This window comes from Carassius auratus, chromosome 39, assembly GCF_003368295.1.
Source record: "Carassius auratus strain Wakin chromosome 39, ASM336829v1, whole genome shotgun sequence".
In the NCBI taxonomy this organism is placed as follows: domain Eukaryota; kingdom Metazoa; phylum Chordata; class Actinopteri; order Cypriniformes; family Cyprinidae; genus Carassius; species Carassius auratus.
Genome location: NC_039281.1, coordinates 9532756 through 9558925, shown reverse-complemented (window position 1 = coordinate 9558925; position 26170 = coordinate 9532756). Strand labels below are relative to the sequence as shown.

Genomic DNA, 26170 nt, shown 5'->3' with positions numbered 1-26170 from the left:
TGTGTGTGTGTGTGTGTGTGTGTGTGTGTGTGTAGAGCATCAACAGCTTCCTATATGTCAGAACGACACACATTCAACACTACTGAACTCATATGATCAGATAATAATGTGGCTGATGTGTGTTGTTTATGACAGTATGAACTGTGCTTTAGAAATGTCATAGATGATTTTTTGGTTACCTTCCTCGTGCCGCTGCTAAAGCGTCGATCTCGTCAAAGAAAACGATAGACGGAGCAACTGTCCTGGCCTTCCGGAAAACCTACAAACACACACACACACACACACACACACGAAACATTCAGAAACACAGAAAATGAGTGCACTTTCCCTAATAAAGTGTCATTTTACTTTTTTTAAACAAATAAGAGTCGGTTTCTCACACAAAGCATCATATGACTTCAGAAAACAATAATGCATTTAACCTTTACTAAGATTTATGTGTAAAATTATATGCAATTTTACTTTAGGATTTAAAAAATTAAGATTTAAACTGCTTTAACACTCAAATACAACAATTATATAAAAGGTGATTTAAAACAATAATAAGCTTCATATTTCTGTAAAAAAAAATCTGTAAAAAAACTGTAAAAAATGATTTAAACAGCTTTACAATTAAAATTAAACAACTTTTGAAAGAAGAGTTAATTTAATAAGTTAATTTAATTATAAAAATTATAAACTTCACATTTCTGATGTTAAATCCTACAAAATTTTAAAAGTAACCTGCAATTTTTGCATGTTTGAAATATGTGCAATTTCATTTTATTTATAGTTGAAGTGTTTTTCTGCAGAAACTGACATGAGCTGAACTTGTATTGGAGCTGGAAAACATCACCATTGTAAAGACAAAGAGCAACAAGTATAATTCATAAAGAAAGAAGGTAAGTCATACAGATGTGATCAGTAACAGTGACTTTGAGACATTGATCAGGTGCATACAGACTCTCACCTCTCGAAGCGCTCGCTCTGATTCACCCACGTATTTACTCAGTAACTCTGGACCCTGTAGAGACACAATTAAAACACTCACCGTCAGCATCATCAATACCTCACCAATGCATTACAGACCTATAACATTCACATAAACATGAAACTGAGCATCTAAGGTGCATGTAATGTGTGTGACAGGACACACTCATCTGTGTTCGCATCCTCGAGTCGAGTAAGCATGTTTCGATAAGAATCGAGCGACACAGATCTGAGCGTGTGAGAATAAACGGCTTGTTAAACATCAGCAGCACTGAGAGATTAATGAGACGATAATCTGGACAGGAACTCGAGACAATTAACAACTAACTGGCACAAAGACTGAAGACCAGAGCTTGATAAATACTCTCTCTGAAGTCAAGTGCACTTCCTCTCGTCCTGCAATGCATTTCATCACCTCCTGACACACACACACACACACAAAGGCTCTGGGTTTTCTCTCGGAGGGTGTGTTTTCCGTAACTTGCTTTGGAGAGATTGATATCGGCGAGCGTCTCTCAGACTAAACATCCTCCTGCGAGGGAACTCACTCCCAAACACACCTGATCTGATCGAGATGAACTTCAGTTCACACATACAGAGCTTCAGTTACAGCTGATGTGTAGATTAACGAGTATACTACTCTCATTTTGATGTCAAGATAATTATAATGACCACAGACGAAGACAAACCCTAAATGAGAATTTAAAGAAATATAATTTACTTTTTCAATCATTTTCTAATGAAGGATGTCCTATGAAAGCACATTTCCGCTATGGCATAAAAATGTAAAAAAAAAAAAAAAAGTAATTGCTATTGCAACACAATTCTGAGTTTATTTGACGCAACTAAGTTTATATCGCGCAATTCTGAGCATATATCATGCAATTCTGAGTTTATGTCATGCAATTCTGAGCATATATCATGCAATTCTGAGTTTATGTCGTACAATTCTGCATTTATATCACGCAATTCTGAGTTTATATTGTGCCAATTCTGAGTTAAAATAGCGCAATTCTGTTGAATTGCAAATAATTGCACATTTTTCATCTTACAATTCTGACTTAAAAAAAATGATTCTCAGAATTATATAATAATTTTCAATTGCCAGAATTAGATAGCTGAGACTTTAATTCTTATCAAAGTCAGAAAGTCACAAAGTTTATAGCGATTATTGGATGGCAGGTGCTACAAATAATGTTTAGTGAAGCTTTATTTCTTATCTGACCATCATCAGTTTGTAGCAGTGAATGACGAGATATCATATTGATCACAAGTGCAGTATGGTGTACCACAAGGCTCAGTACTAGGACCGTTGCTTTTCACACTTTACGTGTTACCCTTGGGAGATATCATCAAGAAACACGGTGTTAGCTTTCACTGTTACGCTGATGATACTCAGCTCTATATTTCTTTGTGGCCTGATGAAACATACCAATTTGCAAAACTAACGGAATGCATAGTTGATAAAAATAGTTGCAAAAGATTCTCACACAACTGATATGTACCTTGATGGACAGGAAGTTGAGCTGGCTCTCGTTGGCTAGCGCTTTAGCGATCATGGTTTTGGAGCATCCTGGCGGTCCGTACAGCAGGACGCCTTTAGGTGGCGTTATACCCAACCTGCTGAAGGCCTCGGGGTGCCGCAGGGGCCATTCGACCGCCTGCTTCAGAGCCAGCTTCACCTCCGCCATCCCACCGATGTCACTCCACCGAACCTACAAACACACACAGAGCTGTTTGATTCATTTGCATTACAGGATCTAAATCCAGAGCTGTGATTGGCCCATCAATCTGAATATTGATAGGTCAATCTGATAAACACGGCATGTGAAAGTCTTCAGATGAACACTGTACCTTTGGTACATCGATGGCCACCTCTCTCATCGCGCTGGGTTTGACCTCTGTCATGGCCAGTCTCAGGTCAGAGGTCGTGACCTTTACACTGTTCATCACCTGGACATCAGAGAGAACAGGTTTGGGTCCTAAAACCCTCCTCAGCGCATGAAGACCTGCAGAAACACACAACATGAACAGAACATCACAGATCAACATTGACAATTATTAATAAAACCAAAAATATGGAATAATTACAATTTACGGTTTTCAAAAGAAGTCTCTTATGTTCATCAAAACCACGTTCATATGATTACAAATATAGAAAAATACAGTAAAGTTAAATATCATATTATTACTATATTATTGTTACAACTTAAAATGTTTTCTATGTGAATACCTGGTAAAATATAATTTATTTCTGTGATGCAACGCTGAATTTTACTAGAACATTATTTTCAACATTGATAATAATCAGAAATGTTTCTTGAGCAGTAAATCATCATATTATTCTGATTTCTGAAGATCATGTGACACTGAAGACTGGAGGAATGATGCTGAAAATACAGCGGAGCATCACAGAAATAAATTACACTTTAATATACATTCACATAGAAAACAGTTATTTTAGATTGTAATAATATTTAACAATTTTTACTCTATTTTTGGTCAAATAAATGCAACTCGGGTGGCTTCTTTAAAAAATCATTAAATAAATACGATTTTTTCCACACTTTTGTCAGGTGGTGTATTTCTCGTTTCATCTATTTGGTCTCTAAAAGCAGAAACGCTTAACACGTGTAAATAACGACGGAATCGCTGCAACACACACACACACCGGACGGATAATAAGACACAGCTGAAGCAGCTTCTTCTGCTGAATCCAGTGAGAGTCGTAGGTTTAATCTCTGTTTGAGTTGATTTATTTGAGAGCAAACATCCCGCAGGCTTTCTTCCGCTCCGATACGGAGTAAACATCCTCCGCGCTGATCGGATGTGAATCAAGCCTGACCTGCTGCTCTCTCTGGACCTCAGACGAACAGGACTCACAAACACCGGCCAAACACAGAAACCAAAGAGGAGCAGAGAGGAGCGTTAGAGACCAAGAGCCTCTGCTTCCAATTAAAAACAGATCACATGGAAACCAGCTTAAATCATCATGAACACTGGGTCAGAAAACAGACAATCAGAGATTATGGTTTGTAAAGTTGTAAATGTTTTTTTTGTCTTTCGCTTCAGGAGGCCTTTATTTACCCACAGGAGCCATGTGGGACACTTTTCATGATGGATCGACAACGTTTTAATGGGCTTCAAATTCTCAGTACCCATTATAAAGCTTGGAAGAACCAGGATATTTTTTAATATAAATCTGATTGTATTCATCTGAAAGAATAAAGCTATAGGATAGTGTAAATCATGAACTATCCCTTTAACTATTCCTTCGATTCATCATGAAGAAAAATTAAGTCCTGTACTACATATATTGTGACTAATATATAAGCATTACATTGCATATTTAAAAAGACTTCTGAATGCTTTCTTTGTGAATTGTGCTTTTGATGGTATTTAAGTTTGAAAGCAGGACACAGACAAAACATTAAAATTATTAAAAGACGATTGAAGAAAGAAAGAAAACTGCAGAGAAACTGAGCAAAGCAGGGATGTTTCAGATCTTTCTCGTTTCTGTATTACAGGAACAATACCAGCGAACAAACTCCAGAGAGAAACAAGGACACACAGGCGTCACAAACGCTTCCGGGTTTATAAACAGGACGCTCGTATAAACCGTGGAGTTTGTGTCCGAAACTCGTCTGGCTGTAAAAGGAAAGAGCGAACAGGAGAAAGACTTTATAAGGAAGAAACCGTGATTGATGCACACTACAGCTGTTTATTCTCCTTTAGGATCGTTCAGTTGATTTAAACCAGCTGCTTCTCTTCTTCAGAGATAAAGCCAGACAAACACATCTCAGATATTCACACAATCTCAACACAAACATACTACAGTAAAAATCACCTTCCCTGCGTGACCGAAGCGTCTGTGTTCATCCCAGATCAGGAGGAGTTTGTTTCTTCATCAGGTTTGGAGAAATGTACCATTGCATCAGTGTCTCATCAATGGATGCTCTCCAGTGAATGGGTGCCGTCAGAATGAGAGTCCAAACAGCTGATAAAAACAACACAATAATCCACAGCACTCCAGTCCATCGGTTAACATCTGGAGAAGACAAAAGATGAAACACATCCAGCATTAAGATGATTTTAACTCAAATACGTATAGTCTATAATCCATAAGGACACTTTTTGACACTATTGTATAGACACATATTGCTTGATCTGTGCAGATTTCTCTCCTAATTCAGACCAGAATTTTTTTTTCATTGGAGGAAGTGTTATTATGGATTATAGACTCTATGTATTTGAGTTACAACAAAATCTTAATGCTGGATTTGTTTCAGGTTTTGTCTTCTCCAGATGTTCACTGATGGACTGGAGTGCTGTGGATTATTGTGATGTTTTTATAAGCTGTTTGGACTCTCATTCTGACGGCACCCATTCACTGCAGAGCATCCATTGATGACACACTGATGCAATGCTACATTTAATAACACATGCATTTCTGAGTGTACTCTTCAGGATGAAACATACATACCATACATACTGGGAACACAGATGTCAAAGGTCAAGCGCAGGCCTGATATTATATAGTCATTTACACACACACACACACATATACACACACACACATATACATATACATATACATATCGGTTAAAAATATCGGTTATCGGTCTACTAAATCGGTATCGCATCGGCCTTGAAAAACACATATCGGTTGAGCCCAAATGTTAAACAGCTGTGTTTTATAAGAACACTCACCAGCTTCCTTGCAGACGGCGGCGAGGTCTGCTCCAACGTATCCATGCGCCGCGTCGGCTAGTTCCCGGAGCTCAGCGGCGGAGACGTCACACGGCATGGAGCGCAGCAGCTTCTGCAGGATATCCATCCGCCCGTCCACGCCGGGAACGCCGATCTCCAGCTCCTTATCGAAGCGTCCGGGCCGCCGCAGCGCCGGATCCAGAGCATGAGGACGATTGGTGGCCCCCAGAACCAGCAGCTGCCCGCTGTGACCCTCCTGAGCACAGAAAACAAATCACAATAACAACACACTTTAAATATTCACCATAACCTGCGTTCAGGTGCATGACATGCATACAACGACAAATTCAGTTTATAAGCACATGCATGCAATATTTGTACTTTTCAATTAATGTAACTACTATTTGAGCTAAAAATAATAATTTGATTCAAAGAAAGAAATCATTTTCAGACCACAGGACTATTTAAATGCGCTGCAAAAAAACAAAAAAAAACATGAAAAATAATGGCAAAACAAAACACTTTCCCACATATATATTAATTAGACATCTCTCTTGAATATATTTACTGTGATTGGTCAATTGTGGCATTCTGTGGTTAAATATCTATATTTATGATATCATAACTGTGTATTATAATGAAATAACTCAAGCTGTGTTTCCCTTTGAAATTTAAAAAGTTAATTAAAATGCTAAAAACACACAAAATAGATAAAACCAAGGGTTATTGTTGTTAACTATAATTTGACTTAACCTAACATTATTTTATTTTATTAAATAAAATTTTACTTAAGTTTAAAATGTAATTTAATTTCCCTTAATAAAGCTATGTTAAGCTGAGTTAATGTGATTATTTAAAGTATTTAAGGACGCTCACCAGAAACAGACGGAGGTCAGATCCCGACGCTCACCAGAAACAGACGGAGGTCAGATCCCGACGCTCACCAGAAACAGACGGAGGTCAGATCCCGACGCTCACCAGAAACAGACGGAGGTCAGATCCCGACGCTCACCAGAAACAGACGGAGGTCAGATCCCGACGCTCACCAGAAACAGACGGAGGTCAGATCCCGACGCTCACCAGAAACAGACGGAGGTCAGATCCCGACGATCACCAGAAACAGACGGAGGTCAGATCCCGACGCACACCAGAAACAGACGGAGGTCAGATCCCGACGATCATTAGAAACAGACGGAGGTCAGATCCCGACGCTCACCAGAAACAGACGGAGGTCAGATCCCGACGCTCACCAGAAACAGACGGAGGTCAGATCCCGACGCTCACCAGAAACAGACGGAGGTCAGATCCCGACGCTCACCAGAAACAGACGGAGGTCAGATCCCGACGCTCACCAGAAACAGACGGAGGTCAGATCCCGACGCTCACCAGAAACAGACGGAGGTCAGATCCCGACGCTCACCAGAAACAGACGGAGGTCAGATCCCGACGATCACCAGAAACAGACGGAGGTCAGATCCCGACGATCACCAGAAACAGACGGAGGTCAGATCCCGACGCACACCAGAAACAGACGGAGGTCAGATCCCGACGCTCACCAGAAACAGACGGAGGTCAGATCCCGACGCTCACCAGAAACAGACGGAGGTCAGATCCCGACGCTCACCAGAAACAGACGGAGGTCAGATCCCGACGATCAAAAGAAACAGACAGAGGTCAGATCCCGACGGTCACCAGAAACAGACGGAGGTCAGATCCCGACGCTCACCAGAAACAGACGGAGGTCAGATCCCGACGGTCACCAGAAACAGACGGAGGTCAGATCCCGACGCTCACCAGAAACAGACGGAGGTCAGATCCCGACGGTCACCAGAAACAGACGGAGGTCAGATCCCGACGATCATTAGAAACAGACGGAGGTCAGATCCCGACGGTCACCAGAAACAGACCGAGGTCAGATCCCGACGATCACCAGAAACAGACGGAGGTCAGATCCCGACAATCACTAGAGGTCAGCAGCGGTCAGATACTCACGGATCCGATCCCGTCCATGAGCGTCAGCAGAGTGGCCACGAGACGCTTCTCCACTTCATTCTGAGCTCCTTCTCTCTTTGGACACAGAGCGTCCAGCTCATCGATGAAGATGATGGCAGGCTGCCTGTCACACACACACACACAGAGAGATCACGGGTCAGTCATGAAGGTCTGACCGTGTCACACACCGTGAGCTGAAGTAGAGATACCTCTGTGAGGCCTGAGTGAAAATCTGCCGTAGTCTGCCTTCACTTTCTCCATAAAACCTGCAGAGACACAAACATATTACACACTTATGACAATCAATATTAAACAAATACTATTAGATATTAAATCTACTGTACTGTATGATGTATATAATAAAAAGTATTGTTCTTTGTTGGTATTGTTTTGATTATCAATTTCAGTTCAGTTGAATAAAGAAAATTATATATATGTATGTATTTAGAGATAGTGATTTACTGTTCCTGAGTTTGGTTGCCGTTGATCTAGTTATCACTTTTCTTACAGATTTAGTCAAAGTGTGTATATACACTGAATAAATGTGAATCTTGTGTGTGGTGTCTCTCACACACTTGCTCATGATCTCAGGGCCGTTGATGACGCTCATGTGAGCTCCCACTTCATTGGCTATGGCTCGTCCAATCATGGTCTTCCCTGTGCCGGGTGGGCCGTACAGCAACACTCCTCGAGGAGGCGGGATCCCTGTTCGACAGACACTCGTCACATGACCACATCACATTTTTGTGATTTATTCATGCACTTTTGGCATTTTATAGTTTTTTTGTTTTTTTTGTTTAAATAGCTTATTTAATTTTAGTTTTAGTGGTATTTCAGTTAGTAACTTTAGTTAATTATTTTAATAATTTTGTTATGTGCTTTTGTCATTTTTACATTATAATTTATAACTAGAATATTATAATTTAAAAACAGTTTATTAATTCAATTTTTGTTTCCATCTAACATTTATATTGTATTTTACCTTATCTTTTTTTTTTTTTTATTAACAAAACTATTCTTTTTTTTATTCCACACCTTCCTAACAGTAACAACACTGACTCTCTATCACTACGTACTAGGATTCAAAGACTGATGTTAGAAGTGAAGTTTAAATGGTTGAAGGTCAGAGGTCGGGCCGGCTGGATCTGACCTTTGACCTCACTCACCATAGTTTCTGAAGAGCTCCGGGTGTTTGAGCGGCAGCTCGATGGTCTCCCTGATGACCTGCAGCTGACCGCTGAGGCCGCCGATCATACTGTACGTGACCTTTGACCCCTCGCCCCCCTCCTCGGCCTCGTCCTGCTCGCCGGGGTCACACAGGCTCAGTGTGGTGGAGCTGCAGACGGTGTAGAAAGTGTCTGTGGATGAGCGTCCGGACCGATCGGTGAACGACGCCTCGGACGGGCTGAGAGCCGGGTCACTGAGTTTACACGGCGTCGAGACCGGGGTCAGAGGTGAGGGGTCCTGTGACCCGTCAGGGGTCAGAGGTGAGGGGTCAGGTGTGCTCTCCTGGACTGACAGCTGCTCCAGCCGTGAGGAGAGATCGACAGCGACTCCGTCCATCCGTCTCAGAGTCTCTCCATCGACACCCGTCACCGAATCCACCTCCAGAACACACTGACGCCCGAAATACGAGACGCACACCGAGCCGCCCGGCAGCAGAACCCGAGCGTCTGCAGAGAGAACCACGTCTGTGAGCCGCTCAGAACAACACCATCATCATTCAGAGGATCGGAGAAATCAAGTGTGTGTTACCCAGCGTCCGCAGAAGATAACTCCTGAACTCTTCAGTGTTCAGCACTCGGTCTTCAGGCCTGGAACATTCACACATGTACATCAATCATGTCAAATATTGATAAACGTTATAACAGTATCTCAATGACACTGAAGTAACCCTGTGTTTATAACCAGTGGTCATTAACCAGAGTTTAATATAAGACCAAAACAAGCTACAAAATGAGCTAAAATACCTCAAATTAAATTATGATAACCTTGATATACGAAGAGAACTTTAAAAGTGTGGTTGAAAAACTCTTGGAAAGTCATTGTAATTTATATAAAGAGCATTTTACTATTTATATAAAGCTCTAAAAAATGTCAAATCTAAAAAAGATGATAAAGCTGCAGTTACAAAATGCTAGAAAACTCATTAGAAATAAACATGTGAACCCCAAAGAACATGCTATTTAATTAGTTCAAACTGTCTGTAAATACAGTTTTGAGATTTAGCAGCGTTGTCATTACAGAAGAAATCTTGTGGAGCTTGAGAACGAGAGGCTTTGGAGTCGAAGCGTTTCTTTCTAAAAACCACTGATCTTTCAAAGACTCTTGATCCGAGTGTTACTGTCCACATGACTTCTGGGATGAGTTTAATTTCTGTTAATCAACGGCATGTGAGAAATGAACTATGATCTTATCTCCATCACTGCTCAGTTTGAGTGTGTACTCCTGCTCTCCAGCAGATGGAGACGTTCCCTCGCTGACGGTGTTTCTCTGATCTCGGTGTGTGTCTCTACCTGAGCGTCAGCCGCAGATGCTCGGCCGGCAGAAGTGCTCCGGTGATGGGCTCCACTGAGACACGAGACCCAGACGACACTCTCAGAGCCGACTGAGCACCGGACTGAAGACCCACACGTCTGCCCGGAAACTGAGACGCTGGCCACGCCACACACACCTACACACACACACACAGACAGAGAGAGAGTGAATACACTCATCACCTCCATTACCCGTGATAATCTCACACACACACACACACACACACACACACACCTGCTGCTGTCCCGCGCTGCTGGAGATCAGGACGGGGCATCCGATGCAGATGCTCAGAGTCTTCATGGTGTTCACACTCATCTGAGCCAAATATGAACGCCAGCGCTGAGGGGCTTTATCTTCAGCTGCAAACACACACACACACACACACACACACACACAGATACAGATACAGATACACAGACAGAGAGAGAGAGAGAGAGACACACAGACATTTGAGGTTAGTAAGAAAACATATTTAAACATTTATAATGCGACAGAAGATTTCTATTTTATATAAACACTGTTCTTCTGAACTTTCTCCTCATCTGTGAATCCTGAAAAATTAATCAATATTCCCTCTATTATTAGTAGTATTATTATTTCTCTCTCTATTGGGGCAATCATTTCGTCCAGCAGAGCAGAAACACCCCTGACCCCTGACCCCAGACCTACACACACACACACACACACACACACACACACACACACACACACACACACACACACACACACACACACACACGTGTGTAACTCTTAACTCTAGTGTGTCACTGATGTAAATAAATGATGCACAGATGCGACACGAGTCCTGAAAGTAGAAGATCCTCTAATAGTAATGATCCATGTGTGTTTTAGTGAATGACTCGAGTGCACCTTTAAGTTCATCAGAAGAGCCGCCTCCGACCCATTCTCTTGATCGTGTGTTACTCGTTTATCGCAGTAATGAATGAAGCGCGCTCCCGCTCCCGTTACCTCTGTCTATGAAGTCCGTGACCGTGAGTCCGCTGCTCGTGACGCTCGAATCCGGTTCATCACAGACTGACGCGGATCTGTCTCCTTCTCCTTCACTCTGTCTCTTTTTCCCTTTGCCTTTCCCTTTGCTTGATGACATGATGTGTTATTAGATGTGTGTTAAACACACACACCGTCCACATGTGAACGAAAACTTCCCGGTGTGAAAGTTCAGCTCCTCCCCGTCACATACCGTAAAACACACAATATACGGGGCTTTAGAAACCGCAGCGTCACACAAAACACATTTTATAGTCGCAAAATCCCTGATATATATATATATTTATTCAAGTATCATGGTATTGCAGTCGGATGCCATAATTGAACCATTGACAAAATATTAAAATAAATAAATAAACAAACAAACAAACAAATATACGAATAAAATAAATAATTACACGTAGCCTAAATAAAGTAAAAAATAAAAATAAAAAAACAATAGTGAAATACATTAAAAATAAGAATACAGACATAAAATGTATTAAAATAAATGACTAAATAAATTAAAACAAAATAAATATTTAAATAAAGTACATAAACGTGTAACTGAAAATAAAAAACAATGAGTAAATACAATAAAAATAGATTAAACTAAATCATATGGAAATAAACGAAATAGTAAACAAATGAGTAACTAAAAAATAAACAAATAAAATTAGATCAAAAGTAATAAACAAATTGAAACAAACAAACAAGCAGATAAGTAAATAAATGAGTAAATAAACACAAATAAGTAAACAGATTAAAATAAATAAGCAAACAAATGAGTTAATAAAATAATTCAAATTAGATTCAAATGAATGAGTAAATAAATCAGTTAATAAAATGTAAATTAATAAATACAGTATTATAACAATACTGTAAGTAATAAAGGGAAAAGGTAATACTACAGCTATATTTTCACATCTTTATAAATTTTATTATAATAATATTTTTTTTATTAATATTTCACGTATAAATCGGGTTTTATTCAAGAAAGCATATATAAATCTTCTCAGTTTTAGTATGAGGTCCCTCTCATGAAGAGAATGTTAATTAATGTTTTGTTAATTTTAATGTTTTAATTAAGTCTCTTCTGCTCATCAGAGCTGCTTTTATTTGACCAAAAATACAGTAAAAATTAAAAATGAAAAACATGTTTTCTGTGTGAATCTGTGTTAAAGTGTAATGTATTTCTGTGATGCTCCGCTGTATTTTCAGCATCATTCCTGCAGTCTTCAGTGTCACATGATCTTCAGAAATCATGAAAATATGATGATTTACTGCTCAAGAAACATTTCTGATAATTATTAATTAGTTGTGCTGCGCAACATTTTTGTGGAAACTGATGCATTTTATTTTTCAGGATTCACAGATTAATAAAAAAAAAAATCAAACAGCATTTATTTGCAACAGAATTTTTTTTTTTTTACATTATAAATGTCTTTCCTGTCACCTTTGATCAATTTAATGCGTCCTTGATTAATAAAAATAAAAAATGTAAAAATAAAAACTTTTGAATGTTTCATGAACTTTTTGACATCTCCCTCTTTGTACCGCCACACATCAAGCAGGAGTCGCTGGAGAGCTCAGAACGAGTTGTGTTCTGAATCAGCAGAGCTCTGTTTGACCAGCAGGCGGCGCCGCTGCTCCGGAGCACCGGACAGACATGTTCGAACATGCCCGGAAACATGCCCTGGGCGACGGCATGAGCTCAGTCTGGCAGCCGCTGCGAGACGCGTGTTTGTGTTTGATTAAACCCGAGTGCAGTGAAGGTGAAATCCCACATCTGGAATATTCTAGCAGTGAATAACCCGACCACATTTCCTTTCCGTTCGACTTCCAAACCTGCATCCTCTGTGTGTTTATTTAGATCATAGCTGGGTTAATTGTTATGGGACTATTTCACAGTTTTAACGTTTTTTTGTAAAGTAGGCTACCACATTGGAGGAAAAACAGTTCTGTTTTATTGCAGACGTTGATATTTAAATTATTAAATTCTTCTGTTTGTGATGTAAATCAGTGAGATATTTCTAACAGTAGAGCAGATACTGATATAAACTGATGTAAATAAGAGTCTGTGCTCTATATCTCCAGTAATGAGATGAGATGTAAATGATCCACACATATAACACTTTTTTATAGTTTGACAGCTGAAGAAATCAAGGCTCCTCAGAAGATGTGAGATGTTCTGGAGGCTTGTGAAGATCATTCCTCCGCTGAGGAACAGTGAAAGTAAAGCTTCTGGAAACAAATGCTCCTCAAAAGATCCTGAGGATCAGCACTTATTTCTTAAAAAAAAAAAAAAAAATTATATAACACATTTTGAATATTAGCTTTAATAATCAGGGTTTAATAAAGTTAACAGCTGGTCTGTGACTGTGGTTTGAAGTGTGTGTGTGTGTGTGTGTGTGACCGCGAGGGGGAAGTTGAGTTCCGGAGTGGGTCATATAAAACCACACACACACACACACACACACACACACACTCACACAGTCCTACTACACTATAGACATTGCCTCTCAGTTATTCACGTCTTGTGTTTTTCTCATTGAATCTGTAAAATCATTAATTATTTGTGTCTTGTTTGAATGTGCTGTTGTGGACGAATCCAGTGGCAAAGTATTTGTTGTCCAGGACAGAATTAAGGAACAGAATCAGTCTGGCGTCGCTGATGTGTCTGATATAAGATCTGCTGACCGTCCTCCGCCGCTGATGGACATTTGCCCATTTCAGCCACATCAGAAAAAAAGTATAATGTTTCGGTGATAAGTAGAAATTATGATTTTAACATTGTAATTGACAAAAGAATTTAAATTATGAAAAAAAGTCATAATTATGAGATAAAAAATTGAGGCAAAAATATGAGATAAAAAGTCTCTATTATGACACTCTTAGTCATGATTATGAGATAAAGTAAAAATTCTGGCCTAAAAAGTCAATTATGAGATAAGTCGAATTATACTAAATCGAAACAGTTAAACTTGTCAACTATGAAATAAAATATTGAGTGTAATATTTAAGATATAGTATATCCGTTTCAAAGTCAATTATGAGATAAAGTAACAATTATAATACTAAATACATAGGTATGCAAACGTGCCAGCTTCTGGACGGAGTTCATCATTCTGACATTGAAATTCAGATGATTGGTGCATAAATTATTAAAAGAGCAGCATGAACATTCTGCTGAACATTTCATTTTCTGTTTCATGGAAGAAAGAAAATAAAAGAGGGTGAAAACAACAGGCGTTTAAAGTAAATGACGACTGAATCTATTTCTGTAAATCTGAGACTGCGATTGAACTACTCTAATGGATTCTGTGTGTAACCTCGATCAAGTCTGTCTTTAAGAGCGTTTCCCAGTAAAATAAACAGTTGGGTTTTGCTCGAGGCTCTCTGCTCTGGAATGGAAACTCAAAGGATTGTTTTATCCAGCCGCCAACATCTTTCCTCCTCTTTTATCTTGCGTCACGGCCCGTTTCGGGCGTCATTTACTGGTAAAATGGCCTGCGTGTTCAGGTTTAAAATATCTCTGGGAGTATCAGAGGTCGGATTGCAGCTCATTTTAGTCAAGCTCACTGAGTTATTTATCTTCGTGGAGCAGATTGCATCTGGGCGCACAAAATGTGTTATTAAAATTCAATCCCATGGGGAAGTTCCTCTAGTTTCGAAATGATTAAAACCCCTGCAAAGCATTTCATCTTTCACCAGTAGAAAAACTCTGACACATAGTAATGTGTTCTGATGCAGTGAGATCAGGTTTGGAGAAATGTAACATTGCATCATTTGCTCAGCATTAGATGCTCTGCAGTGAATGGGTGCCGTCAGAATGAGAGTCCAAACAGATGATAAAAACATCACAATAATCCACAGCCCTCCAGTCCATCAGTGAACATCTGGAGAAGACAAAAGATGAAACACATCCAGCATTAAGATGATTTTAACTCAAACACATAGAGTCTATAATCATAATAACACTTCCTCCAGTGAAAAAGTGTTCTGGTCTGAATCAGGAGAGAAATCTGCACAGATCAAGCAGCGTTTAAACAGCTCTAAACAAATATGTGGCTGGTTTTTGATGTGAGAGACAATAGGAGATGCATTTTTCACGGGAGGAAGTGTTTTTATGGATTATAGACTCTATGTATTTGAGTTAAAAACATCTTAATGTTGGATGTGTTTCATCTTTTGTCTTCTCCAGATGTTCACTGATGGCCTGGAGTGCTGTGGATTATTGTGATGTTTTTATCAGACTCTCATTCTGACGGCACCCATTCACTGCAGAGCATCCATTGATGAGACACTGATGCAGTGCTACATTTAGAGTCGAGGGAGAACAGTGAAAACATAAGGGTTTAAAGAAACACAGGCTAAGAGACTAACGAGGAACAGGTGAAAACAATCAGGAGTTAACAAGAGAAAACGGGAACAGAGTACAAACTGCAAATAACTTTAAAACTTCCTGTTTAAAAAGCAAATCTATTTATATGCAAGCTATTATGAGCTTTTAAGTTATTTACATAAATAAAATGTATTCGCTGCGGTCGATACACTGAATTTGTTTTTAATTTGCAATGCAGCTTGCAGTGTGAAATACTTCATATTAATAATAGAAATCACATACTTTCAAACATAACTGCCCACAAAAATATTGATTTTTATTGATAGTACAGAAAGATTCTCATATCACAAACCGTTAAAGCTATTACTTTACATTGCATTTTTGTTTATTATTGTCCAAAAACCACTCAAGTAAGAAACAAAGTTGCATTTATAACTAGCAGCATTTTCTATATAACTCAATATGTAAAACCTATAAGAAGACATTTGTATGAAAATATTTGATATGGTACTGATAGATATAAATAATGTTTAGCTCAACTGTGAACGTGGAACAAAAACAATACAGTCGCAGAAAGATAAAATTACTTATTTCCATAAAATATATATATTTCTAAGTGTTCAGCTAAAATAACATGCAAGTGTTAAACATGACTTTTCTTTCCTTCTCAGACTACAAATGCTTGGAAGTTTCCCGGTGGAGAAAACATCGGTAAGATTCGGATTCAGATCCAGAACTGATGTTAAACCGAATCAAAACTAATGTAAACACAACTGAATGTTCTTCTGCAACAAAGTAAAAGCAGTGAAAGAAACTTAACCTGCTTTATAAGAACATCATCTAAAACATTCAATTACAAAAGTACCCTTCTTTAATTCAAATAAAACAATATTTATTATCGACTGGTATATTAATTAGATTTCCATTGACTTACTAATGACAAATAACTATTAAATATCGATTACATCCTACATCACAATGCTCTTTCTGAAAAATAAATGTTCTGTATAAAAGTTACAAGTAAGTTACATTGTGTTCACAAGTGTACAATAAAATATTACATTTATGTTTTATCCTACTCTATGTTTCTCTAAATCTCAATTAAGATACAGTAAATATAGTCGAATTGATTGTTTGAACGTATTTTTTTTTTGAATATATATTTTTTCAGCATAAAGATGCTTTTCAGAAAACAGAACTTAATATCTTTAAGTCATTTTGCATCTCTAGGAAATATGTCCCGATTAAATTTTTTAAATAAAATTTATATTTCTACTAGAAAATAATAAGGCAAAAAAAAAAAAAAAGTTGCAGTGCACTCTAAAAATAAATTAGATTGCAATTAGAACTGAAAACGTATTGGATCTCATGAAGATTGAAATCTCTAAACACATATCTTAGAAATACGTTTTTTTAATTTTTTAATTTCTCCGTCATTCACTCTGCCGTGTAAAAAATACCTTTTATAATAAAACAAACATTATTATTACAGTATTATTTATATTTTAAAGTACTTTTGTGAAATATATAAGAAGAAAGCATCTCAGTAATGACACCAAGAAGAAAACTTGGCTCTTAAAATAAACTTAATAGACTTTTTTTTTCTTTATGTGCTATAATGAATGGAGTATTTTTAAAAAGCTGATTAAATAGCAAAATGATTAATAAAGTTTCTTTGCTCCACTGAAGAGCCGTTATTTTTTAAGAGATGGACCAGTTTTAGTTTCTACACTTTATAATATGTTACCTCGCCCAATCTACAAAGAGGTTTTAGCGTTTTTAATCTGATTTCTCAGTAACCTTTAAAAAAATGATACAATGTTACTGTTAATCTGTTACTCGCAGCAACAATGTAACTAAACTAAATAAAATCTATTTTTTCGAGCTAAGATGATATATATATGAAAAAGAGAATACAGTTTCATGGAAAAAAAAAAACTAAAAAAACATTCATGATGTACTCAGAATCCCTTCATCATCTTTGCATATATACGAGACTTTTGCATAAAGGAGCAGCTTTAAAGTAAACTCACATTTTGCCAAACTAAAAACATTCCTGCGAGAAATGCAGTCACGGATTCAAGAGCGTATAGGAGCAGATACTGTAAGTGAACTCTCTGAACCAACCCTTCTGTCTTTGCTCAAGGGAATCAACTTTGGAAAGTTGGATCTGAGATCATATCACGCTTGTCAGAATTGACGAAAGTCTCTATATTGCTGATATCTCGGATGACCGAACACGAACAAATAAACCCTGTAATGCTCTCCAAGTACATCTGTGTGGGAAGCGTTCCTAGATAGAAGTGGTTTTCCAAGACGTTCTGAAGAGTCAGTGCTCTGTCGCTCTCGCTTCAGGTTGGACAGCATCTCTCCATCAGCACTTGGCTGACATGGGCAGAAACAGGATGGCCTTCTGGCCCGGGCTGGTCTTCGATCCCGCTTTATACTGGCCTGTTCTCTTCAGAGCCACGTACCAGTCGGGATACTTCCGGGATCGGTACGTGTTGTAGTTATTCGACTCCAGGCGCTCCAGGAAATAACATTCATCCGTTGTTCTCCTCTGGGACAGAAAGAATGACAACATTGACACACGTCACTCTCAGCATCATCTAAAGCAGTAAATACCATGAAAATATATACACAACGTAACAAATTCCATTGGAACACATGATTGTTACTCAAATTTAACTGTTTTTATACATTTTATAATATATAGTCAGAATAATAATTTGTAAAAGTTCAAATGTTGTGGAAAGTTATTTTTAAAAGTAATGCATTACGATATTGCGTTACTCAATTAAAAAGTAACTAGTTGCTTTACTTAGTTACTTTTGATTGAAAGTAATGCATTACTTGTGCGTTACTTTTTGTCAGCTGAGCTGGGCGTGGCTTATTTGTTTGTTAATACAATTTTTTTTTTTTTACCAACTTTAACATTTGACACCAAAAGTGAAAATAATTAGCCTTTTAAGAAAGTAAATAGCAGCAGCTATGTGAACTAAACCCAATGATCGTGTTCTCCAGCTTGATTTGATCCTGAAACATTGTTTCCAGTTTTTCTGTGCTCTCAGATTTTTGGATCCCTCCGAGCTCAAACCTCAGCGAGTCTTATTTCAGTAAAACTGTGATGAAATATTCACATTTGTCATCTATTATCTGCACCAGCTTGTGAAACACTGCCTCTCTTTCCCTGAGCTTTTAGCCGGATGTCTGGAAAACGTCTCCTGACAGGAATGTGAGAGTCAACCCAGCGCTTCAGGCCAATGTGGCTGCTTTGAGCGACCTTTGTAATGTTGACATGCTGCTCGTGTTAAAGCCAACACTATCTGACGTCTTTCAGTTTAAAACAGGCTCTTAAATGAGAATTAATGTGTCTCTACACTCTTAATAATAATTATCAATGAAGCACCTTTAACATCCATGGAAGCTTTCCAAGGGTCTTTACAGTCTAAACATCACTGGAGGGTTCCAAACCAAAATTCAAAAAAAGTAGTATTTTTGTCCTCTTTTCCAGTGCAAATATTCAAATATTCTTAAGTCTTTGGTGCTCTTCAGTCATTTTTAAGCTAAACATTTAAAATTCGTTTCTGTAGTGCAAAAATGGTTCAGCAGTGCTGTCAAAACAACTTTATTTCTATATATGAAGGTGGTTGATGGCGTCAGACTTTAAAAACTTTAGTTACTCTTCATTCTAGAGCCGACGCTGATGTTTCCTCAGGAGTTTTGAGGAAGGAGAGCTGTTGTGCAACACCTCCGTCATCAATGTAAGCATTGTTTCAGGAGCACAGAGACTCTCACAGCGCTAATCATCTCTGAGTCTGTGTCTATTTAACCAAATTCCGGGGTCAAATTTGTGAACGAAAATAAAAATAACATGTCTATGAAATGCCCCATTCAGATTTACTTATGTAAGTGTTTGTGTTTGTGTGTGTGTGTTCAAATGTAAAGCAAACACAGGCACAGGATCTTTACACTCAGTTGCTGTTTGTGGCATGATTCAGTTTTTCAGTGTCATACAAACAAACGATTACAACAATCTCAAGCATCTTGATACCGCAGTAAAATGTGAATGAGTTCAGAGGAGTCAGACTCTTCTGACGTACTGATCTGTGCTTTATGACGAACTCTGAAAGAGGTTTACAGATGAGCTTATGATTCCCCAAACCACATCAATGGAAACAGCTTCTGTGTGTGAGTGTGTGTGTGTGAGTAATAAAAAAACTTTATATATGGAAATAAAAAGCCAATTAAAGACAAAAACACAACAATAGAACTAAAACTACAACTAGAATTAGATTTAAAAATCGAATTCAAAATATTAACCCAAAAAATATACATAATAATAAATTATGAATTATGCTAAAATAACACTGATTTGCAAGTCTTATTTGAAGTCATTTTATGTCAGAGGTTTTCTAAGGCCCTTTAGTGGCCCCCGGACCCCTTGTTGAGGTCCACTACTTTAGAGGGATATGAAGGTCAATGAAGTTAATTTTTGTAAATTAAATTATAATTATATATGCAATCTCTTAATTAATATATTGTCATAAGAAATTACACGTGTTATTTATTCTATATAGTTATAGCAACTATATAGTTGCAAAATGAAAATTAAAGCCAGGATAAGTATTATCTAGGGACCCCCCAACATCTGAATTTCATGTGGTGCATTCGCAAGGGATAAGAGTAGCCTCTAATTTACTGACTTCTCTCAGGGATGTCAAGGCTTTGAGAGTCCCATTTTATGGTCCAGATGGAGTTTAAAAACAGAAATTAATATAGTTTCTTGCACTGTGTCATTTACATTTCACCGGGTTAAAATAATATCTCAAGCTTTATGCTAGATTTATTTGTAACACATTACCCTAAACCTTTTCAGCTTTCTCTTTCTGCAAATTGCCTGATGTAGCGGTTTTGAAACACTCATCGCGTGATGTTGTCTTACAGGAGCAAAGGAAGCAAAGTTTCCTTACTTCAGCAAAGGAAAACCAGTCTGCTCTTGGGTTATATTGAAATCCTTCCACATTTGCATTTACAAATCTTAATTTTGTACTAACTCGTGACCAGTGTTTTGTTTTGCACTTTATTGAACTTCTTTTGGACTACTGAAAAAAACTAAAATTCTCTCTCTTCCAATTATAAAGCTTGGATATTTTTTCATATAACTCCAGTTGGATTCGTCTTAAAGAAGAAAGTCATTTACAGCTAGGATGGCTTGAGGGTGAGTAAATCATGGGGTGATTTTCATTTTTAGGTGAACTATCCCTTTAAGTTACTGAATTTCTGTAAAGCTGCTTTGAAGCTCTATGTATTGTGAAAAGCGCTATACTTGACTTGACTTCATGTCAGCACCCAAATGTGCATACAGGTAAAGATTATAAAGTAAAGACCAAGAGCTGTGAGATCAAGAGATCAGTACCGTTCCGATCAGTCGTCCGTCCGAGTTCATGGCGAGGTAACGGTTCGCGCAGATCCCTTTAATCAACACCTCACCGACGGCCGTGGCCTGGAGCTGCAGCCGAACTGCGAGAGAACAAACACACACAAAATATCAGTGCTATCAAAGGTACTGGTGCCCCGCTAGCAACTTGAGACTAATTATGGATGTAACGATATTCAAACCAAGCCGAAAAACCACGATACATCAGCCACGATTAGTGTGGTGGTAGTCTTACTACATGTGAACTATGATCTGAACAGTTTCACCCCTAATACTAATGAGACCAGCCTTCCCGGTTCGTTCCAGTAGCCGCTGTTTTGTGTTTTCGTGAAGAGCTTCAAAGGTTTATATTCACAGCGTGTTTTGCCATGTTGAGCACTGCAGCCAACCACAAAAGTATTTGTGGCCAATCAGAGGCGTTTAATTCAGAATGCTCAACTTTAGCTGCGTCCCAAATGATGCACTATGTACTTATACACTAGGTACTTATGCACTATGTACTCAACCATGTAGCGCAGCTCTTCTCAAAGTCCGGACCCACCTCCATTTCAAATGTTCACATTGAATTATAAGGTTATTTTATCAGTCATAATCGGAGTCTGATAGCCCCTTCCCCTTCGTTACATAAATGAAAGCTGTGGGCAGTTTGTGGGTAGCATGAATGAATCCACCATGTTGTTACTGTCACATGACCTACACTGTACCAGCATCAGGTGCATCACTTCACTGCCCTTCATAAATTGTCTCCCGTGGCCTAAAAGTAAAGTTTCCATACTGGGGTGCCTCAGGGCTCAGTCCTCGGACAACTTCTCTTCTCCATCTGCATGGATATTCAGATGTTTTACTGAACGTTGAAGTTGGTGTAGCAGCTGCGCTGATCAAGTGCTTCAGGACGCGCAGATAGGTGAGCGAGCCAGCCACTCATCAAGCTCAGAAAGTGCAAATTTCTGTGAAGATATGTGCATTCCTACCAGGATTCATCTAACCTACAACAATGACAAACCATGGTTCACTCCAAAAATCAGACAGCTCCTTCAGGCCAAAGAAGATGCTTGCACAAATGGGGACAGGCCAAGTACACACTGAAACAGGAGATCAGAGGGGCAAAGAGGAATTGTACTGGAAAGCTAAAGAACCAGTTATTTTCCAGTGATCCTGCTTCATTATGGAAAGGCCTGAAAGAGGACTGTGGAGTATCAGCACTGGCGCCCCCCAGGGTTATGTCCTCTCCCCACTGTTCTTCTCCCTGTATACCAACAACTGCACATCTAAAGACAAATTTGTCCCAAGCCTCTATTTGAAAACCTTGTCTAAAATCACATTTAAATAAAGTAAATAATTCATAGACATCATATTTGCAATGAAAGTCTGTGTTAAAGTGTTCCTGAGTAAAGTTACACTTGTTGACATCAATTAAACAGAACTGTGAAACATTCTTCTGAAGCGTTTGTTAATGTTTGACATTTACTACACATACAAATCAAAAGTTTCATCTGTAATTGGGCCTGAGCTGACATGAACTAACAGTGAATAGTTGAATTTTTGATAAAAGCTGACAGAGATTAATAAATACTGTAACTAATGCATTGCTCATTGTTAGTTAATGCATTTACTAATAGGACCTTAATGTAAATGGTTACCAGCAAAGCTTTTATCAGAAACAAATCTGGTTGATTGTCCTCAGAAACTATGCAAACTATGTAAAGAACGACAAACACAGAGGTTCAGGTCAGAATAAATGAAGTGTGAGGTGGGCGGGGTTTGTGAAGTGTCACTCAGTGGTTGCCCTTAGCAACAGGATTTTTAACTATGACCATGAGTCTAAACTAAAGAGATCATTGTTTCAGTTTCTATTTTGACTGAACTGAGCTTGGAATAAGGAGACCATTTACTCTTCATTTACAGACACTCACCAGACTTTATAACAAACTTTATAAAAACATGATGTAATACTTTTAAAAACTGAACACACACACATTACACGTTCTGCTTTCAGGTCATAAACCCAAGCCAGGTATATGGAGGTGTCAGAAATACTTTCTATAACATCACCTAATAAATTATATAAGTGTAAAAAGCTTTAATAAACTATATTTCACCTTTCCCCATATCGCACACACTTTAGGGACTAGAATTTGTTGAACATAATCTACTGACGAACCACTGAGGAATGAAAAACCGATCAGTTGTTTCATCTGAAAGTGAATGTTTCCACAATTAAAATGACTTCATTTAGTCTGAAAACTTTTTAGAGTCATATTTGTTGTTTTGTTAGAAATAAATATGTACGTTTCATAAATTTGGACTGTTTTTGAGTAATCAGGAGTTATAAATTCAAAGGAATTTAATTAAATTCAATTAATTGCAATGAGGTTTAAACTGGTAATTCACAGATTATATCGTATTATAAATAAGATATTCATACAATTGAACATTAAAATTTAAATAAATTGCATCGTAGTTTTTAATATAATTGACAATTTCTTAATTTAAATGTTTATGAAATAGGCCTAGATGCAGGATTCAAATGGCAACATTCAAATCTGTGAAACTTTTTTTTTTTTTTACATTAAGCCACAATATAGTTATAGTTTAGATTTGACTGCATGGTCCCTGAATGTGAAAAGTATTCAGATTTTGAATGCATTTATATGAGGGTTAAAAGACCAGATTACATTAGAGGCACTTTCTGAAAATAACCAGGAACTCTAAGAGACTGAAGATGGACCTGTAAAATCATCATCATCATCATCATCATCATCATCATCAGGGCCTGATCTTCATCTCTGCTCCACACCGGACGCATTACAGGATGTTTTTAGGCTACGCTCTGTTTTTCCACGGAAGAACAGAACTCACTGTGCGGGTCGCTCTTCTCGCGGATCCCGTCCACTCGCCCGTCAGAGTTGATCCGGAGGAAGAATCCGCCGTTCTTGCAGTACAACCGCTTGGGCTCCTTGAAGTTCCCCGAAGGAAAGCCTCCGCTCGCCCCGTCGTCCGGTGAGGCCGGGAGTGTGGTGATTCCTCCCGCCGCCATCTCTCTCTCTCTCGGCATCTCCGGAGCCCCTCCGCGCGCCCCCTCCCCCGTCTCCCCCGTCTCTCCCGTCTCCTTCCGGCGCTCCGCGGAGCCACGGAGCCTCATCACACCGCGGAGAAACTCCTCAAGCTGCTGGACTCTGAGCGCAGAAGGAGATGATGATCTGGACTGAACTGGAGCAGGATGAGATCTCTCTCTCTCTCTCTCTCTCTCTCTCTCTCTCTCTCTCTCTCTCTCTCTCTCCCCGTTGGGCCCCTGACCGCATTATTTCCTCAACATACTGCATTAACACACACACACACACAGAGAGAGAGAGAGAGAGAGAGAGAGAGAGAGAGAGAGAGGAAACTAGTTCTGTCCCAAAGCATCTGTCATCTCACTCCCAAACACACAAAAAAATGTGTTCATCACCGATGAGCAGAGAATGATTAACATTTACATCTACATTTTCACTTTTTCCAGATGCTTTAGATGCAAATATAGATATTTTGTTATGTGGTTTTGCTATTTATAGGTTTTTATAACTGTATTATTATTATTATTATTATTATTGTGTTGTTGTTATATTTCTAAATCACTTTATTTTATTTTAGTTTGTTGCAAGGCAAAAGTTTTTGTTTTTCATTATATTTCATTTTAGCTTATTTTCAATACCAATGTTTTTAAATAGTTAAAGTTTAAGTAATACTCACAAAATTCCGAACATTTTAATGTTTTTTTTAAGTTAACGTTTTTCACTTTTAGTAATTTTTAATATATTTTGTATTTAGCTTTTAGTCATTTTAGCTCTTCTGCTTTAATAATTTTGTTATGTGCAAAATGTCTAATTTTATTCAAAGTTTAAGTATGTCATTTTAATGTTTTTTTTTCCTTTTCTTTATTTTATTTTTTATGTATTTTATTGAAGTTTTAGTGTTAGTTATTTCAGTTAGTTTCTAAGACAAATTTTCAAAATGTAAAATGATTATCAAATACATTAAAGTACTAAACACCTGGAGCAAAAGTAATATATTTTATTCATTTGACAGATGAGTCCTATACATTCCCTGTATGAAAACAATAATAAAATGCAAAAAATAAAAAAAATAAATAAATAAATAAATAAGTAAGCAGAGTAAAAAATAAAGCTAATAATAAATAAAGAATAAATTAATTTAAATGTTTTTCTACAGTGGAGTTCAAAATTTCAAACATATATATATTCTTTAAATTTATTTAAACTTGAGTGCACATCTTACTGATTCTGATTCTGTTTGTACGAGTAAATGAAGAGTCCACTGTGAACATGTGGCTGCAATCCTCACAACAGCCCACAAGCACTTCCTGTAAGATCTCTCTGTTATCTCAGTTGTTTCTCCGAGACGGCATGCAATTAAATGAAGAGGATGAGATGAAATGCCTCTCAGATGTTTCTCCTGCAGTGATCAGACATGTGGAGATCAGAAGAGATCTCAATATGAACCCAAACATTTCTCATCTTCAGATCGGAGCTTTTTATCATTCTGCTCTCGTTATACGACCTCTGGTGACCTCACATGAGAAAACCCTTTCCTCTCTCATCAGATCTTCTGTTATAGAGAGAGGAACATTTGGGTTCAGAGGAGCGTTTGAGGGATCCCCATCACTGACCACATCAGCTGTGCTCTCGCTCCATCCGCTTTTATGACATATATGAAAATTAAAGAAGAACCCTTTGACAAACCACAGTGATGCTGCACTCTTAGAAAAAAGGGTTCATTTGGGTACTATATAGAACCATAGGGTTCTTTACTCCACTCCAAAAAACCTTTTATGCTAAAAAGATTCTATAATGACAAGAAAGAACCCTTTTGGCACAAATTTTCTTTAGCCCATTATTCATCCATATATTACAATATTCTGCGATATTTTGTATTTGTAATTAAATTATTTGTTGTAACTGATTTTTGGAGAAAAACTGAAATGGCACTCTTCGTGTGATACTGATTAACTACATAAAATGATATAAATATATACATTTTCTAACCCCATACCTTGAATTTTGTGATCATTCTCATGTATTCATAAATGCATTTGAATACACTGAATAATGCAGTGAAAGAACGCACTCAAAATGCACACGCGCACTAGTATGACTTCATCACGTAACTTTACATTAGCCTAGATGCGTGCA

At 38.0% G+C, this 26170-nt stretch overlaps 2 protein-coding genes across 3 annotated transcripts in view; both read right to left on the bottom strand.

The window, feature by feature from the left end:
• Nucleotides 1–11388, bottom strand: part of afg2a (AFG2 AAA ATPase homolog A) — a 33283-nt gene extending 21895 nt beyond the window's left edge. The window contains exons 1-13 of one of the 2 annotated variants that reach the window (XM_026225720.1): nucleotides 11179–11388; nucleotides 10444–10568; nucleotides 10188–10345; nucleotides 9427–9485; nucleotides 8838–9344; nucleotides 8247–8376; nucleotides 7881–7937; nucleotides 7672–7795; nucleotides 5680–5935; nucleotides 2824–2978; nucleotides 2475–2684; nucleotides 950–1003; nucleotides 180–259 (exon numbers count right to left, since the gene is read on the bottom strand). In XM_026225720.1, coding sequence (XP_026081505.1) covers nucleotides 180–259; nucleotides 950–1003; nucleotides 2475–2684; nucleotides 2824–2978; nucleotides 5680–5935; nucleotides 7672–7795; nucleotides 7881–7937; nucleotides 8247–8376; nucleotides 8838–9344; nucleotides 9427–9485; nucleotides 10188–10345; nucleotides 10444–10568; nucleotides 11179–11317 — 2054 coding nt within the window. In that variant the 5' untranslated portion in view covers nucleotides 11318–11388. Of the gene's footprint in view, nucleotides 1–179; nucleotides 260–949; nucleotides 1004–2474; nucleotides 2685–2823; nucleotides 2979–5679; nucleotides 5936–7671; nucleotides 7796–7880; nucleotides 7938–8246; nucleotides 8377–8837; nucleotides 9345–9426; nucleotides 9486–10187; nucleotides 10346–10443; nucleotides 10569–11079 lie in introns of both variants that reach the window. The other variant, XM_026225721.1, reaches the window with a different exon arrangement.
• A 4448-nt stretch (nucleotides 11389–15836) lies between these two features.
• fgf2 (fibroblast growth factor 2) lies at nucleotides 15837–24235 on the bottom strand. The gene is made up of 3 exons (XM_026225790.1): nucleotides 23841–24235; nucleotides 20961–21064; nucleotides 15837–18101 (listed from the first exon to the last, which is right to left on the bottom strand). Exons 1-3 carry the CDS (start codon nucleotides 24121–24123, stop codon nucleotides 17916–17918), a joined length of 573 nt encoding a protein of 190 aa, XP_026081575.1. The 5' UTR covers nucleotides 24124–24235; the 3' UTR covers nucleotides 15837–17915.
• Nucleotides 24236–26170: the final 1935 nt, after the last annotated feature.

Coding starts and splice junctions, on each gene's coding strand:
- fgf2 (XM_026225790.1), bottom strand. CDS start 24,123: ATGAGGCTCCGTGGCTCCGCGGAGCGCCGGAAGGAGACGGGAGAGACG. Junction 21,065..23,840: donor CGAGAAGAGCGACCCGCACA/GTGAGTTCTGTT, acceptor GTTCTCTCGCAG/TTCGGCTGCAGCTCCAGGCC. Junction 18,102..20,960: donor ACGGACGACTGATCGGAACG/GTACTGATCTCT, acceptor TTTCTGTCCCAG/AGGAGAACAACGGATGAATG.